Consider the following 18,803-nt stretch of genomic DNA (forward strand, 5'->3'; position numbering starts at 1 on the left):
TCTTTATGTTTGATGCATCTTCGCATTAGCATTCGTGTTGTTGTTTGCTAATGTTTTCGCACTATTGGCAGGGTTATTCGTGGATGATTGTAATTTGTCCTATTTTCAATTGGCAATCTGAAATAAGATTTAAAAAAAAAGTAACTGTCTCTTTTTTTTTAATCTAACACAAAAAACAAATGTGTACCATTCAATTGGCATTCAAAAAAAATGGGAAAGTGAGTCACCATTGACATGACTTTGTATTTACCGTATTTTTTCCTCAGTAACAGATGTGCTCGAAACTTGAAAGGTTGTGACTTGAGACCTCAGTATCTGAAATACATAAATGGGAAAAAAAAAGATAACTGAGTAGACTGAACAAACCTAATTGGCAAATCTCATCAATCGCTTACATAATAGTTTTAACCCTTTCACGGATAACGCACTACAGTGGACAGCTATTAAAATGGTTTCTCCTATATATGAATGAATCTTTTTGCCACAGTTGGCCATTAGCCACTCTATTGGACACTAATGTGGTCTTGACCTACACTGCCATCCAGTGGTCAACGTTTGTAAGAAAAGCAGAAAAAAAAAAGACCGGCAAACAAGACGGTCGACAGAAGTTCAGATGTGACGTGCAAGGAAGGAATTAAGTGTCCATTCCTTCTCTTCCGGGAGGCCCTTGCAAGTAAAAAAATATATTGGGACATTAAGCAACAACTAAGGAGTAATATAATTGTTAAAATATCCAAGTATTCATTTTGTAATTTGAGGAAATTGCGATTGCTCATGAGTCCACTAAATTGGACATTGCACACCATTAGCTGTGTTGTGACTATAACTTAGTGTTGATAAAACTGTTGTTGCTTTTGAAAATGCTTCATATGCAGTGTTTTTTCTTACTTTAAATCATCATTTAATTTTTATTATAGCAATATTTGATGGATTTTAGTCCTCATATGAGAGTAAGGATCCTGGTCCTTATGTTTTGCAGTGGTCAGGTGCAGAATATGCTAGCATAGCCTACAGGATAGTGGACCATATACCATCTGACAAATGTGGGGACGATGACGAATGATGATGAATGGTTGCCAGAAAAAAAGAAAATCTGTAGTTCATGAAAAGCTCATTTTTCTTTGGGTAAATGTTTTTGCAATACAATTAGTAGTTAAAAAAAAAATAATTTTTAAGTGAAAATATGTGAAGACATTTTCTATAGTGTTTACATTATTATTTTTTTGTTATTTGTTATTTTTTTACAAACATATTTCAGTTGCTCAAATGCATGTTGTCCACTCTAGTGGACATGTCACCAACTCCTTAAAATATGTGTGGAAAAAAAAAAAGTTTTTTTTTTTTTTTCATGCCTAAAGAGTAGTAGTAGAGTAGACATAATTTGTGCATGAAAGGGTTAGTTGTAAGTAGACTGGTCGCACCCGCCTATATGTCACTCCACGCAGTGACCCTAAGACTGCAAGAACAAGAAGCAAGAATGGCAAACACATGCTTGACTGCGAGGGGACTTCAATAATTGATTTATTCACATTTGTGTAACCCTCAATGCTTAATCTCTGCGCCTCGTGTTTGCCCTCGGAGGAGTTGTGTGACCTTGTAAGGAGCCGGCGCCGATATACCACCCTTGATTAAATACGGGACACACTTCTAAACGTTTAATATTAAACTATTTAGCTCCCAATTAAATTCACGGCGAGGAAATTGGATCATAAACTCTTTTAGGGATCGTTAGCAGCCATTAGACGGGATAATGGCGTGGCAATCAAAATCTGTTGAAAAAAAAAAAAGAAAACAACTTCCAAAGTCTTTTGGTGACTTTGTTGTTTTTGGATCTTTTCCAAGCTGATTAATGTCGGATTGATTGATTTACAGTTGTAATTAGCCGTCTTCTGCTCAGACGCGTTGTAATCGTATATTTGCCTGCTTGTTTTAAACTATTAATTGGTTTCATTAACACAATCGCTTAATTGAATAACAATTAGCAACCTTGGCTGCACCCCCCAGCTCGTGTTTTCCTCCGCAATGATAATGAAAGCAGATTTTTTATCAGATTGCAATTTGGCGTGTTGGACTACATAATGACGAGTATGATATTGGGCTTGTTAGTTTATTCGAGGGGGGCTCACTGAGGCGTTGAGATGGCATTGAGCGCTTTGTGTTTAACAGGTAGTCACCATATGCCGCCGTAATCAGCCGCCGGAATCACATTTGGTTGTAAAATTGTCTTCTAATAAAAGCGGCTAGTAAAACAACGCGGCCTAATTCAATTTCGGTTCGGGCTCAAAGTGAACAGCTGCTCGTGTTTGTTGCATTGTTGAACAAACGGCACAGTTAGTGGACAATGAGAAAGTTTTTACGATTCGGCCTTCATACACCAGCACGATGGCTTTTGAATAAAGCAATCAATATGTGACGGGAAGGAAGACATTCGGTTTTAACTTAAGAGGTTGGACGAAAATTTACCATTTACCGTTTTGGAAGAAAAGACAACAATTGCAGGCTGGCATTTTGTGCGCTCTCTGGTTGTTGTTCGGCCATCTTTTTGCAAGCGGGCTCTTGTTCGTCTTGCTCGTGCGTGTGCGCTGTGGCCAGCTTCTACTGGACTCTCGGGGTAAGTCTGGAGATCAGAGTGTGGGAAGAAAAAAAAAAGTGAGATGGCGAGCTAGCTAGATAAGATACATCGATTTCTGTAAGAACACGATGGCTGGAGGTGGAGTCGGCAGCATCGTCCCTGGTCGGCCATTTTAGTGCAAGAGATTGCTGAGCTGTAGTTGGTGGCAAAGTGGATGATTTACCCAGTAAATACTCATAACTCGCTGAATTCTTGACGGATTTACAAATGGATTACAAACCTTATTAACATGGCTATGATTCAGGCTGAATTTTTGCATAACAGATTTTTAAAAAAACACGGCATAGTTGTTTGGGTCATCTCTTGTGCCATGTCGAAACACAAAAATGAAAATCGATTGAGAATTTTGAGACTGTCAGTGCCTCATTGACTGTAATGTTAAGCCCTGTCCCAAGATGGCCGCCCTGTGATGACGTTACTTCTCATTGGCTCACACCACGCATGAACCATCGAATGTTCTTATAGATATCTAATATCGATAAAATAGACTGCTAGGTAGCTAGGTAGCTAGCTAGCTAGCTAGCGAGCTAACTACCTAGCTACCATAGATAGATAGATAGATAGATAGATAGATAGATAGATAGATAGATAGATAGATAGATAGATAGATAGATAGATAGTCATGGAGGCAGCAGTTCTGTGCGTTCATAGACATCACCATTTCTTTAAAAATCCATTGTGTTGGTGTATAAAGGCAAAAGAAACAACAACAAAACGCTGTCATTGTCCAAATACAAGTGGACTGAACTGTATGTATGTCCTTTAAAAAAAAAAAAAAAAATCCCACTTAAATCCTACTGTAGACTGCTTTTTCATCAAGTTTTCTGGCAGAAAATAAAGACAGGGGGGTGGACGAGCTGTCCACTCCACTTTAAAGAAGACAAGAGCAGGCACATTGTAGTGACAGCTCGCATTGTGCGTGCGCGTGTGTGTGTGTGTGTGTGTGCGTGTGTGTGTGTGTAAGAGAGACTGAGACAGTGGACAAGGCAAAGAATGTGTGTGTTTGAAAAACTGAAAAACAGAGAACGTCTACGAGCATATGTGTGTGTGTGTGTGTGTGTGTGTGTTACAGTGACAGCTTGTATTCTTCGTGATTAATGATGTGCTGTGTGACTTGATAAGTGCTTCGGAGGACCAACGCTTGTTTCAATTAGACCTTGTGAAGGTCGCGACGCCGTGCCGGCCTCTCATTATCATATCCATAATCAATCCACATTATCATAGGGCAGCGTGCAATGGATGTGTGTGATATCTTGGTCACACACGCACACACACACACACACACACCGAGACATCTAATCACATATCAAAACACAATGACATCGTCTCTCATTCAAAAGAGCGCGCGCGCACGCAGCCTTCACTCCAAGTTGATTTGAATCATAACAGTGGCTGGCGGGACGGATTGTCTGTTCAGATTAAAAGTGTGTATCAGAGAATTAGGCGGCGTTGATGGTGGTGGCATTTCGCATCCCCTCTGCAGACACAAATGCCAAAGCATCGTTCTGTCTCCCCCTCCTTCACTCTCATATAATACCACACACACACACACACGCACTTATCCAAGACCCTGGGGCTTTTTTAATAGAGGGCGAAGCCATTCGTATAGTTTTACCCCTCTAATGAGAACAGATTGAGTGGTATTTACACTTCACGGGCTGATCTCGCCACCTACACATGCGCCGCCCTCGTGTTTCTGCACACTGGCCAAAAGAGACATGTGGACAGGACCAGGACTTTGGATGAAGGGACGGCGTAACGTGTACGTGTTTGATGGAGAAAAGAAGTGTTGAAAAATGAAGCCTGCTTTGAGGAAGGTTGGAATTACTGTATCAAGTACGGGGGTCAATAACACTATGAAGTGCCCTTGGTGTCCTCAACGCAATCAATCAGTCATCAACAAAATGAAGCAGAGTCATGAAACTGAGGTCTTATTGTAAGTGGTCAAACATTTGCAATGTTGCACTCTTGAATGTGTTGCTTTTATTTCATACCATACTTTTTCATTGGATATCCATGATGGTCTTTCACTTGTATGGCACTTTTCCAATTGAACCCACGTCCTTGGGGTTGGGAGATGGACGCTCTACCACTGAGCCATGCCGCTCCCATCAGGTCATTTTTCCACAAAAAAAGAAAAAAAAAAACATTTATTAAAATTTTTTTAATTGATTTGTTGGTTTTTTTTAAAAAAAAAAAAAAAAAAAAAGGAGAGCAATGATGATGTCAAATCGAATGAACAATACTGAGCTCTCCTGAGAAAAAAAAAAAAAAAAAAAGGTCATTTTTCCACATGGTTTTACTGTCTACAAGTTATTTACTAAAACAATGAATTTATTTAATCATGCTCTATTTTTTAATCATATGAAATATTTTGCCTGTGTCCTTGAAATTTTGCCTTTTTAAGAATCCCTCTGATGTTTTCAGTGACGTTACAATGAAGGCTGAAATGGGAAATAACAATTGATATGAAATCTTTTGAAAATGCAAAATCATTTCAAAATAGTCTTTTACCGGTAAATGAAATATACAGTATATGTTTGATATACTGTAGGTTAGTGCTGTCACTATCGAATATTTTTAGCATCGATTAATCTAACGATTATTCAATCGATTAATCGGCTCATCGGATTCATTTTAGTTCTGCATTAAAGTGTATTAGAAAAGCATTTTTCCCCCTGATTACTGTTTGTTAACCAGTCATTGGTGTTTATTTGGTACTTTATATCCGTATAGTAATTTAAAAAAGGGGGATTTTTTTTTTCCGAGAGAGAGAGCTCAGTATTGTTCATTCGGTAATTTTACCGAAAAAAAAGGGGTCTTGATGTTGTGCTATGTTACAGATTCGGTCATCGTTTTCCAAAGTAAAAACAGATGTTTGCAAATGTCTTATTTTGATTAAACATAGAAGAAAAGCAGTCTTCTTTCATCAAGGACTACAGAAATCAGTGAACAATTCCTGTTAATATGCTGAAATCAGAGGATTTGGACAATTTCAAATAAAAAAATGGCTCCAAACGTTTACTCGATTATTCGAATAGTTATCGATTTATTTGATAATCGATTACTTGCCGATTCATCGGTTAATTTCGACAGCTCTAATATAAGTAGTAAGTGGTGATTTTTTTTCAGGAAATTTACATTTTTGTAATAATTACATTTGTAGAAAAACAAAATGGAGTACATTATAAGCTATTCTTCCCCCTGTTGCTTCTCGTTCACGTCTGCGTTTTGTTTTATTTTTTACTACTACGATACCGTATTTCAATGATGGTCATGTGAGCTGATACTTGGAAAGCAAAGTATTTTTTTTTTAGGTGGCCTTTGCTGTGATAAGTTTGACGACTGAACTACACGATCCAATGTCGAAAAAAAACAAAACAGAAGCTTCGAAGGTCTTGAGGACTGCAGATATTTGTGCGCTAATCAGTGCATTGTTTGATTTAAGGGGATCTTAACGACAATAGCTGCTGTGCAAATTAAACCCGTGACCTTCCTGTTGTGAGACAGCCATTTCCCCACCAGGCTATCCTGACTGCACGGATGGAAAAATTGCACTAAAAGCTTCAAAAGGTGAGCACACAATAATTTGACGGGCACGATTGACGATTGACCTATAGATGAGATAATTCACTAATGTGGCAGGAGGTTAAACGGGATGTTTAAGGTGGGACTTCAGTAATCAGCGCCGACGGCTGCGCGCGCATTTCTCCTACAGATGGAGAGCGCCAGAGTCGTGACATTTCTATTTGGCAAAGAAAAGGCCATACTCAGCAGGAGTTATCAAAGGCAAAAAGTAAAAAGTTGGAGTTTGCTATCTCCCCCCGCTCCCCTCTTCCCCCTGGAGATACTCATGTTAAGCATAATTAAGCAGATTTGATTAGCATCAAGCCTGGCTTCCTCTCTTGACTTTTAATGAATGTAAATCTACCATCTACATCCTAAAGATTAATTTCTGCCAATTAAAAAACACAAGAGGGCTTATTGGAGAGGGTTAGGTGGGGTGGGGCGGGGGTCTTGTCGGAGTGGGAGGGGAAAAAAAAAAAAGAGCGTTGGAGTCCTTTGAGTTGGGAGTACAGTTGGAGTTTTATCCTCTTCTTCCACCCCCCCCAGTTGTCGTATGGCGAGATGGTCTCTGGAGATCTGCGGCACTCCCTCGCCGCCGAGATCATTATCAGCACAATGTTCCGTGAAAGCCACTTTGAAAGGACTGCAAGCTCCATATGTAAATGACAGCAATGTGTGTGCGCGCGTGTGTGTGTGTGCGCAGGAACAGGTAAAAGGGTCAATTTGTCAAGGCAAGGTTATTGCTGACTGATTATGAGCTTTGGATGTCTTTGCACGCCGTCTTTTCTGAGCCACCTTTTTATTGGTTTGAGGGACCAAATGGGGAATACGATTGAAATTCATTCTCGTGTATTAGTGATGATGACCGGCCTAACTTGCTTTAAATGTGCCTTTCGTGTGTGTGTGTGTTTTCGGGAAAATAAATCTATCCCACAATGAGCTTTTTGTTATTCAAAACACAAAAAGGAAGTTGTTAAAGTTTGGTGATAATTGAATTTGAGCATTTTTTCCCACATCTTATTAAAGTCAGCAAAGGCTCGATTGTCAGATGCCTCAAAAAGATTGTGCTGAGATGTTTATTATTTATTCTTTGTATTTTCTAGCAGTCTGGGAGCCCAGCGGTACCAATAATGACGGGATGTGATTTCCTAGAAAAGCATTTTGACATTTAAAAGTAATCCTAACTTGTTGAATCATTGTTGATAAACATGATAAGAAATCATTAACGTGATCAGTCTATTCACATAGATGAATATCATTAAATATTAAAAATTAAAGGTACTTTCAGAATTGTGTATCCAACTGGTAGCCCTTCGCAGTACTGTACCCAAGAAGTGGCTATCAGTTGTACAAAGTAAAAAAATAAATAAAATCTGTTTGTTTTCAAGTAAGATTAGGATTTAGGACAGGTTTGCTTTCAAAAATAACAACTTGCATCTATTTTTAAACAAAAACGCGAGCCTCCAAACTGTGAGGGGACGATTACAGTGATACCTCAAAGGTATTTGTGCTTATTAAAGGCTTTTGGGTTACAGTTGGACTAATCATCAGAATTACTATGAATTATGCGTATTGGGCGTTCATAAATAGGCTTATCTGAACTAGTTTATGTAGGCTAATCTCTCTCTCTCTTGCTCTCTCTCTCTTCCTGAGTGTGTGTGAGAATATGTCCAGACTCCTCCTCTTTATGATAATGTGACAGGAGCATCTCCTTGTGCGAGACAAGCCTCCATTCCCAATCAACTATGTGATCTCTTTTCTCTCTCTCAAATCTGCTCTCTTCTATCCTTTCATCCTCTCACCGTCGCTCCATTCCCTCCCGCCAAGCATTCAAGCGACAAAGTTACTTTCCTCGACTTGAAAGTTTACTTTTTGCTCCTGTTTTTGTTTTGCTCCACCGCCGCCGGTTCGCTAACTCGCGCGACCAATATGGCAACTCCCGCCGCTCCGACTCTTCTCCCGGTGGCTCCGCTCGGCCACCACCCGGCGGCGAGTTCCGCGTCCCCGGCCACTCACTCACCGCCACCTGCGGCCACCTCCGCCACTTCCTCCCCGGCTCCTCCGGCGGCGCGTCCGGCGCTGCTCCACCATTTCCGAGCGGACCTCTTACTCCCGAACGGCACCCAGTTGAAGACCGGCGGCGTGGGCGTCGTTCCGGTGTCCGGCGGCGGGAATAAGCCGGTGTACGCCACGCCGTCCCCGGTGGAGAGCACACCGCAGAACAACGAGTGCCGGCTGGTGGAGGTGAAGGGAGCCAAGCTGGCGTCGTTCACCGTGAAAGACACAGAGCTTATTTGCCTCCCGCAGGCCTTCGACGTGTTCCTCAAGCACTTGGTCGGGGGGCTCCACACCGTGTACACCAAGCTGAAGCGGCTGGACATCACGCCGGTGGTGTGTAACGTGGAGCAGGTCCGTGTGCTCCGGGGACTCGGGGCCATCCAACCCGGCGTGAACCGATGCAAGCTCATCTCCAGGCAGGACTTCGAGACGCTCTACAGCGACTGTACCAACGCGAGGTGAGGCCGGACGCGAGGGGGGTTCTGGAGCGGGGATGACTGGGTGACCCCGGTGGTGTGTTTGTGGGAGGGGGGGATTCGGGTGAGCTGACCTCGGCTGTTTGTCCTGGATGACATAAATCAAAAAAATCCCAGGTGACGTGAACGCATCGCCGTTTTCGCCAAATTCTTCTTACAGTGCAGTGTTCCCCCGCCCATTCGCGTTTTCCATCCTTCCTTATTCGCTGAAAAACGAGCATATTCCATGTGTACAAGGCACATAAAAAGTCACACAAATGACTGTAAACACACGTCAGAAAAAAAGAGGGAAAAATACATTTTCAATTTGTTTTGGCATTTTGATTATTTTTCATTTTCTGCACATATTTATGGTATAACTCACCTATGAAGTACAGTACATGTTAATATTATTTTTGTGACCAAATTCTATTTGCAGTATGTTTGTAAGCATTAGAAACGGTATGAGCCTCTTCCCAAGTGTCTTGAGATCACACTTTGTGGTATATTTCTGGTTTAAATGATTAATAACGCCAATTTAAATAACTTTTTGGGGAATGCCAGTTGCTCACAACTTTTCGCTATTCCCAGTTAGGCTCAGTTCACTGCTTGAATTTGAACTTTAGGAGTTATACTGCAACTTGTACCTTACACATTATTTTATTCATTAAAATAAAAATGTTCATTTTACTCAAACACACCTCTCAATAGCAAATCATTTTTAGAGCTGTGTGCACTGAAATAATGATCATCTCTTCATAGTTTGCTCCCAATTTACTCACTAAATCGGAGCCCGTTTTGATAAACACAAAATTATCATTTTGTTGGATGAATGGCAACAGGTGGCTACACAGGTTAGTGTCAGTGGAAGAACATTTAATCATCCTGCTTGACACTACACATCACCAGCATAGAAATATGAGCAAATAAATGAAATTTAAGAACGGTAGATTGCGTAATTTCACAAGACACATCTGAAGATTTCTCACAGCACAGAGGTTGAGGCTCACTGATTCAAGGTGAGCTAACTTCTTGTGTGCTGGATGCCAAGCAAGTCATGGCTGTGGTCATTAAATCCCAGGCGCCATGAACACATCATTGTTTCCTCCCCAACTCCAGTCCAGTGCTGTACAAATTGAGTGTTACTTATGATGGCAAATTAATCCCGTAATAGCCCAGGATATGTCATCTCGAACCGAGTGGAGCCGCTTAACTTTCTCTTTTTTGACTTGCCACATTTAATTTCTTGCTCTGTTGCTAATCATAATTTTTAACACATGATAAGAGCGCTGATGGCGGAGATAATGGACTCGAGTAATCCTCATCGGGGAAAAAAAACAACACGCAAACTTTGTCGTGTTATCGTAGGCTGTGATCTCTCGCTCTGGCTCACACACACACACACACACACACAGACATATACAACACACACAGTGTTTGACATATACACAAGCGGACGTGCACGCGGCAAATCTGACACTGTCATTCTTAGAAATTGATTCTTCACAGAAATTAATTAATTTTCATTTGGCCCTAAGCGGCAGCTCAAATCAGGACAAGCTCACTCTGTGATCCCTTCACTCTCACTCTCTCTCCTCCCTTAATAACTCACTGTCTTATCATATCAACACTCTTTAGCCCAGAGCCTCAGAACAGAGGAGATGATTAAATGAATTCTCGGTATTTATGATGAGATTATGCAAATGAGCTGTTTTTTTTTTCTCTCCGCACAACTCCAGTGGTGACCAACCCACGTGGGTCATCAGTCCAATATACCGCAGAGATGTGGGGATGAAGGGAGCCAAATTGGCCCGCATTTGTGGCTTCCCGGCGCCTCGCCATTCGGTGGCGGCCACCACATGCTCATAACAGCACGAATTTGCCAGCAGAAGTTTGTGGATTAGCCCCCCCCCCGGTTTGGGGAATTGGTATTGTTTGGTAGTTAATCCCCGCTCCCTGATGCGTGAATGATCCAATTTACACCTGCCGCTAAATGCAGATGAGGACATGTCAACAAGGATGGGGATTGAGAAACCTTTATCAGCCCGACTGTAAATCAAACCATCCTACTGTATTATCAACCAGATGGCCACGTGCACAATGCAATACAAATCCAATGCAGAACTTGTTTCAACATTTCTACTTTTAAAAACAGAATCATCCAGTTGAGATGGTTGGCGTAGAAGAATGCGGTCCACGAGTTGTGGATTTTATTTTCGAAGGCAACAAATGGAATTGGAGATTTTAACCAACATTACACATCAGATTTGGTTTCTGTAGTCCCTCTCTTGTCGGTGAATCAATGAATAAAAAAAAAGAACACATTAATATTATCTTATGACCTTTTGATACTGATCTCATTAGATTGTGCGGGTGTACCTAATTTTATGGCCTGTTTCATTATCAAATTTGACCTGGTAGATTGAATAAAAACTGGAATACGTATTAAAAGAAAAGCAATTACACTAAACTCTCCTTTCCAGTTCCGCCACCCACACGTGAGACCTTGCAGCTAAAAAAGAAAAGAAAAAAAAAGGGAGAGACAAATTCCAGATCCGTCTCAGGGTGTCTTTGGGGGATTTCTTCCATGTCAGGTGTTAATAGGAACGCTGTTATACACACGGCAGAAAAGTGCACAGCCTCCGCCGTGTCTCAATTATCCACACAACACCCTAACAGTCTTAAGTTAATGAGATCTGAGGAGATCACTCGTTAGGAGTCTTCAAACGACTTTGGAAGGCCTTATTTTTGCTCTTGTGTCAACTTCCTGCTGCGGTGGTCCGACTCAGTGAGGTGGGGGGAACGTTCCAAGAACCTCTCTCTCTCTCTCTCTCTCGCAGCGGGTTACTGATTAAGACAGACCATCACTTATTACATGTCTGACTGGAATAGTCGCGCACGCTGCTGGGACAAACAACAGCCTGCTCGGCTTTCTTTAAACGCTAATGATGGAACAAGTAAACAGCGATTTTAGACGCTTAAATGAAAGCGTTTGAAGGGGCGGTCACGGAAGTGTCCTGTTTATCCATCTTTGTCCCTTGCTTTCACCCCTGCTGTGCATGCACACACAAGCGCACACACCATGAAGAAGAAGGCCTGACTTTTCTCACTGCCAAAGCCAAGTTATAATTCATGTAAAGGTGGAACAACACACACACACACACACACACACACACGCACACACATGGTCATGGCTGCATGTTTGCTTGGCCTCGCTGGCTAAATGACATTAGTTCCACCGAGGCAACACGGCGGTGTAGGAGGCAACCCGATCCTTCGTCCTTTTCTTTGTGGCTCACAAAGGAACAGTTTCATTCTCTATTAGAAGCACACATCAGGTCAAGCTGTGTATGTATGTATGTGTGTGTGTGTGTGTGTGTCGTCTCTATCCGCTGGCACATAAAAGAAGTGTAATGTGACAAAGCGGAGCTCTTGTTACGATTAAAAAAAAAGAGAGCATGTGTCAGGCAAACACATGGTTTCGACTTTTAGACACACAATGATGTGAAACTTAAAGCGGCCGTGCCGGTTAAAACAAATTATGCAACTTTTCTCGTATAATGTGAACAACATACATCACTGTGATGTGTTTATGTTTGTTTTTGCAACGTCCATCTATTTTCTGTAGTGCTTGTCCTCATTAAGGTGGCGAGTGAGCTGGAACTGATCACAAGTTACTGTAAATTTGGGCGAGGGGGCGGGGGGGGTACACACTTGACAGCTCACCAGACAGTTGTAGTAGTACACATATAGACTTGGGAGGGCATGTTGGGGACCAAACATGTTGGGGACCAAAACCTTCCAAACGTTTTGGAATTGTGGCCAAAATGTTCAAACTTGTTTCAATTGGGTTATTTTAAATTCATTTTGCGCAAAATGGTTACCAGACAGGTGCAGTACACATATAGACTTGGGGGGGGGGGGGGGCATGTTGGGGACCAATCATGTTGGGGTCCAAAACCTTCCAAGCGTTTTGTAATTGTGGCCAAAATGTTCAACCTTGTTTCAATTGGGTTATTTTTAATAAATTTTGCGCAAAATGGTTACCAGACAGGTGCAGTACACATATAGACTTGGGGGGGGGGGGGGGGGGGAATGGGGACCCAAGCATGTTGGGTACTAAAAGGTCCAAACCTTGTTCTACCTTGTTTGAATTGGGCCATGTTTTATGAATTTTGCACAAAATGGTTACCAGGCAGTTGCAGTTTACATATAGACATGGTGGGTGAGGGGGAATAGGGACCCAAGCATGTTTGGGACCAAAAGGTCCAAACATTTTGGAATTGTGGCAAAAATGTTCAACCTTGTTTCAATTGGGTCATTTTTAATTAATTTTGCACAAAATGGTTACCAGACAGTTCACATATAGAGTTGGGGGGAAAATGGGGGCCCAGGCATGTTGGGGACTAAAAGATAAAACCTTTTGGAATGGTTTAACCTTGTTTGAATTGGGTCATGTTTTATGAATTTTGCACAAAATGGTTACCAGGCAGTTGCAGTTTACATATAGACATGGGGGTGAGGGGGAATAGGGACCCAAGCATGTTTGGGACCAAAAGGTCCAAACTTTTTGGAATTGTGGCAAAAATGTTCAACCTTGTTTCAATTGGGTCATTTTTAATTAATTTTGCGCAAAATGGTTACCAGACAGTTCACATATAGACTTGGGGGGGAAATGGGGGCCCAGGCATGTTGGGGACTAAAAGATAAAACCTTTTGGAATGGTTTAATCTTGTTTGAACTGGGTCATTTTCAATTAATTTTGGGAAAATGTTTACCAGACAGTTGCAGTACACATATATAGACTTGGGGAAGAAATGGGGACCCATGCATGATGGGGACGAAAAGGTCCAAACCTTTTGGAATTGTGGCCGAAATGTTAAACCTTGTTTGAGTTGGGTCATTTTTAATGAATTTTGCGCAAAATGGTCACCAGACAGTTGCGGTACACATACAGACTTGGGTGAAAAATGGGGCCCCAAGCATGTTGGGGACTAAAAGGTCCAAACCTTTTGGAATTGTGGCCAAAATGTTTGAGATAGTTTCAAATGAGTAATGTTTTATGAAAATGCGTAAGTAGGAAATATCTTGGGTTGGACTCTGCCGTTGCAAACTGCCTTTCAATGGTCAAGTAAGCGGGGTCGGCCAACAAGGAAGTGTCGCCGGCTTGCATGAAGAGCTCCAGGATTGGACGACTATCTTGTCCACTGTCACCTCATGCAAGCCAGCGATTATGTTTGTATTTATTTGTAATTTTATTTATTTATCTAGGGATATATATATAACAAAATATTGAAATATATTTTTTATATCCATTTTTATTTTCACTTTAATTTATTTAGTCATTTATTTATTTTAAATTTTGGCAGTTTTGGTCCACCATATATGAGTGGTGTGCATCTTTTTATGGTTTAATGTATGTCAATAAAAGTGTGCAACTTCGCTTACACAGTGTTAGAAAGTTTCTCACTTTGAGCCCAACTGACCCTTTAAGAGGCCGACCGCAGATGGACTGGTACTGAAACAGAATCAGCACTTTGTAACCATGTTTCGTGTGTGTGTGTGTGTGTGTGTGTGTGTCTTTGAAGTGGGTCATTTATAAACGAGCCAAATGTGAAGCAGGTGGAGAATAAACATGAGACCGAAGAATCTGTTATGATGATAAATGATAAATGAGATGAGGCGGCCTGCAGAGTGCAACAAAAAACGCTCTTTGTGTGCATCTGTGTGTGTGTGTGTGTGTGTGTGTGTGTGTGGGGTGCGAGACACGGCCCGAGCAAGTGTGTGCGTACACTTGTCGTTTCTGGCTTTGTATTGCTCACCCGTCAACATCCACTCTTTTATTGTGGGGACATTTGTCTTTGTGAGGGACGTTTTTGGCCGACCCAAATGAGAAAAAATGCAAGGATGAGCTCCTTTCACCCCATTAGACTGCGTGTGTGTTTGTTTGTGCGCGTGCGTGCGTGTGTGTGAAGGTGGACTCTTCAAAGCCGTTGCTATATCATAAGTCACTGTCAAAGTGATCTGCATTAGAGTAAGGGGTCTTAAAAGGGGGACATTGTGTGTGTGTGTGTGTGTGTTTTTGGGTGCTGTGTTTAGCTCAACTTTAACCCTCGCACTCCTTTGATGTTGTCTTGAGAAGAGTGGGATGACATAAGGGACCTCCACATCTCTGACAGGCCATAATGGAGTGAGCGCGCACGCACACACACACACACACACACACACACACATAGTCTTGACATCGTCTTGACCCTGGAATGGAAGAAAGGAATGCAAGGCGGTATCAGTCTCGGAAATCGGATTCTTGCCATGATCAAACGTCCTGTGTGTGTGTGCGCGTGTGTCGTCCTTCCTGCTCCTCTCATGACATCATCCCTCAGGCCTCCCAAATAACAATAGCGCATCTAGCTTTTTTTGCGCACTTCGCGGATGATCCGTCTTCGTTTTAAGAGGCGGAACCCGACGATCAATCTTACTCGGCCTTCCTTCGCACAGACGATGGCGGCGATGATGGCGACGGTTATGATTTATCAAAGCCGACCGTGACGGCGAATACAAACGTGATAAACACAGATTGAAAGGATGGGGATCATGGGAGTTGTAAACGGACAGCTAATGGATTCCAAACAAAGTCGTGTTTGCGCTAGTTGTTTCTTTTCCAACTCCTGCGGAATGAATTTCTACAAATCGTGCAAACAGATGCCAAGTCTTCATTAATCGTCCTCTTGAAAGAAATTAGCACATTCCGTAGCCCAAACTTGCGAGTAAGTCGGGACGCGTTCTAGTTTATCAATAGCTGATGCTAACACACTTGAAAACTCATAACTACAGTACATATTAGTAGGTTGTAAATAATCAAATGAAAAACAGGGATTATCCGTACGCAGCTGTGCAAACTGCTTACTCGCACGTGTGAAGTCATGTTACGAGACCACCCATTGGATTCACGTGATGATTATGTGAAATTTAGCTTTGGATTTTGTATGATTCGGTTTTATTGAAACTTTTTGGCACAGTTTCAATCACAAAAACAAAGCTTTTAAAAGGGTAAAAGTAAAAATGAATACAAAAATAAAAGACGAGATTAAAAAATAGACAAGATAGATATCCATTGCTGGAGCTCTCCAATGCAAGCCGGCGAGACTTACTTGTTCGCCGAGCCGCTCACTCGACCAATGAAAGAGTCCAACTCAAGACACGCTAAGGACCGCCCCTTTATTTGAATAACATTTCGTCCTTGCAGAGCGTCTGCGGCGTGAAATAAATAAATGTGAGTGCAGAGCGTTTTTATTGATTGATTGATATTTAATTCTATTTCTATATTTATTTTTGTATTTATTTCTATACTTGTATTTATTTTTTGACTCTCATTCTTTATTTTTGTGTTTATTTGTACTTTTATTTATCTATTTATGGGTGTACATATATTTTGTTGTTTTTATTTTCATTTATATTTATTTTTTAGGATTTAATTTTTGAATGATATTTTTTATATGTTTTCATTTTCACTTTTAGTCATTTATTTATTTAGTCATTTATTTATTTTGAATTTTGGCAGTTTTGGTCCTCCGTAGCTACGGCGTGTAACACACCCCCTGCATTGCCATTAGCATGCTACTTGTACAAATGACTATGAAAAGATGCCTAGTACTCTCTGCAGTTTAGTAAAACAAACATGGTGAAGCAGCATTTTAATGTTGTGCTGCACACAACAGAAGTGAAATCAGCCCCAGATGTAAATGCTTTTAAATCCATGTTAAAAAGAAAAGGAAACAAAAGACACTTCCGGCTGCTACATGAGGATATACAGTAAACTCACAAACATTCACGCACGCACACACACACACACACACACACACACACACTCTCACACACATTTGTACATGCAGCTGCTGCCTATCAGCACCTCCTGTGCGCCTGTAGCGGTTCCACTGTTTTGACTCTCACGCTTCCTCTTCTTTCATTACGTTTCTTCCCACTCACGACTCGCCAACGTGTTTTCGGCCAGATCTGTCATCTTTGTTATGTTTTGTTTCTGCTCCACCTGCGTTAAGCTCCAGCTGCCATGTTTGGCGTTTCACGTTACACTCAGGTAAGACACACACACACACACACACATTTGCAGACACACTCGCTAAGCACGCAGGTCAGAACTCAATGTACTGTAATGCCTTTTTTTTTTTTTTTTGGGGCGAAATGTGTGTGTGTGTGGCCAGTGCTGGCATGAGGGAGGACGTCTGGGTGAGATTTTAATTAAAGTTTGAGACAAAGAGGTCATAAGCCATACACCCCCTCCTCTGTGCACACCTTACACACGCACATAGACACACAATGCAGTGTTTTTTCTCCCCCCCCCCACACCTCCTCTCTCTCATTCCATCCCCTCAGCTTGATGACTTTTCCATGAAAGGCTTTTTCATTAATCCTACCTCAGGGAACCCAGCGCTCTTCAACCTCAAACACACACACACACACACACACTTACATGTGCAACAACACACACATAGACCTCCCTCTGCGGGTCACTTTGATGTATCAACACACTTGAAGACTAAACACAAAATTAAGTTCCAATTCTTTTTTTCCTTTTTTCTTGGTGTCTAGTTGATTCTCCCCCTTCTTTATACGCAAAGGTGCGCCGAGCCATCAGCACGCACAGGCCATTAATTAGTGTGTGCAAATAAACAGTTGTGAGGGAAAGGGAAGCGGCTGCAGTAAAAAAAGAAAAAAAACAACAACAGTCTTTTGCTGTCTTATTTCCCTCCAGTGGTGCTTTTTGCCTCTCATTTGAAGTGTGTGTCATTAATTGAAGGTGCTTTGCTTCAAACTAGCCGCCTAAAAATATGTATCCTGCTTTTGTGCTGCACAGTATGTCACTAGATGCGCTGTAAAAAAAAAAAAAAAAAAAAGAAAGAGAAAGGAAAAGAAAAGTAGGAACTCCCAAAGTTGAATGCTTCATTACGACGAAGTATTAGGGCCATGTATATAATTTTATATACATATAGGGGGTGATAATATTAATATAATATATAATATAAAAACTCGCAAATTTGACACAAATTATATATATGGTGGGGGTAATATTAAGATAATTTTTTTTGTAAATTTGCTATTTTATAAAGTGACAAATTTGCTGGGAAAAAAACTCACAAATTTGCCACTTTATAAAAAGACAAATTTGCCAAAAGTGGCAAATTTTAGTGGTGTATTTTTTTTTGTTCAGATGAGGGTAATATTCAGAGAAAAAAACTGCAATTTTTTTGCAAATTTGCCACTTTATAAAGTAGCGTAGCTATCGTCTAATGTGAGGATTCGTTGGTGGTTAACGGGACAGGCAGGATGGATTCATTCTTAATTTAAGCTTTACTCGTCATACACGGCAGCTAGAGCGACAACACTTCCTGATCCCCTATCAGCTGACTAAACACTAACCAATCAGAAGCTAGCATACTCTAGGTAAATGCAAGTGAATGACGGAGAGCAGCGGATTCGGCACAATAAGCTGAGCTGTTAGAGCGCACTGTGATGCCATTTGCAGTCGACAGCAAGTGGCAAAATGGCCACCCACTAAGATGGTTAAAAACGCAATATTAATCAGAATGCTGTGTTTAGATTAGTGGCGGCACAATGCAACTTCCCCTTTAACGTTATAAGACAAGCTGCTGAGCCTGCGAGCTGCCAACATGTTACAAATCGGAAAAGCTGTTAAACATTTAAATGAAGTTAAGTGTGGTAGCTTGTATTATTCCGAATTTTTCACATGAATATTTCCCCTTTTAACACAAACGAATATCGTCTTCCAAAAAAAAAAAATCTGAATTTATTTTACATTATGTCTTATGGGCTATGAAATTGTTTCAAAATGAGAACAGCTTAAAAGTCAACCAGCATCTTTCCCCAAAAACAGTTCATGCTTACATTTGCCAACAAACCTAAACGTGTTTCTGTGTGTGTGTGTGTGTGTGAGTGTGTGTGTGTGTGATATCTGATGTCAGCTGTCACATCCCAGTCGGTCTGGGCCCATAATAAGAGACAATAATAACAACTCATTAAAACCGAGGGCAGGAACTGTGGAGCTCATCGGCTCA

At 41.3% G+C, this 18,803-nt stretch overlaps 2 protein-coding genes across 7 annotated transcripts in view; one reads left to right on the forward strand and one right to left on the reverse strand.

Annotated features, from left to right (window-relative positions):
• Positions 1-8,531, reverse strand: part of bora (bora aurora kinase A activator) — a 20,424-nt gene extending 11,893 nt beyond the window's left edge. For 2 of the 4 annotated variants that reach the window (XM_077582641.1, XM_077582638.1), the window contains exons 1-3: positions 4,632-4,826; positions 2,471-2,617; positions 251-315 (exon numbers count right to left, since the gene is read on the reverse strand). The gene's annotated coding sequence lies outside the window, so the exon portion shown is untranslated. Of the gene's footprint in view, positions 1-250; positions 316-2,470; positions 2,618-4,626; positions 4,827-8,219 lie in introns of those variants that run through there. The other 2 variants (XM_077582639.1, XM_077582640.1) reach the window with 2 other exon arrangements.
• The window catches only part of dachc (dachshund c), a 40,009-nt gene continuing 29,044 nt past the window's right edge, over positions 7,839-18,803 (forward strand). The window contains exons 1-2 of one of the 3 annotated variants that reach the window (XM_077582637.1): positions 7,839-8,443; positions 8,507-8,715. In XM_077582637.1, the coding sequence (XP_077438763.1) occupies positions 8,129-8,443; positions 8,507-8,715 (524 nt within the window). In that variant the 5' untranslated portion in view covers positions 7,839-8,128. Of the gene's footprint in view, positions 8,716-18,803 lie in introns of all 3 variants that reach the window. The other 2 variants (XM_077582635.1, XM_077582636.1) reach the window with 2 other exon arrangements.

This window comes from Vanacampus margaritifer, chromosome 12, assembly GCF_051991255.1.
Source record: "Vanacampus margaritifer isolate UIUO_Vmar chromosome 12, RoL_Vmar_1.0, whole genome shotgun sequence".
In the NCBI taxonomy this organism is placed as follows: domain Eukaryota; kingdom Metazoa; phylum Chordata; class Actinopteri; order Syngnathiformes; family Syngnathidae; genus Vanacampus; species Vanacampus margaritifer.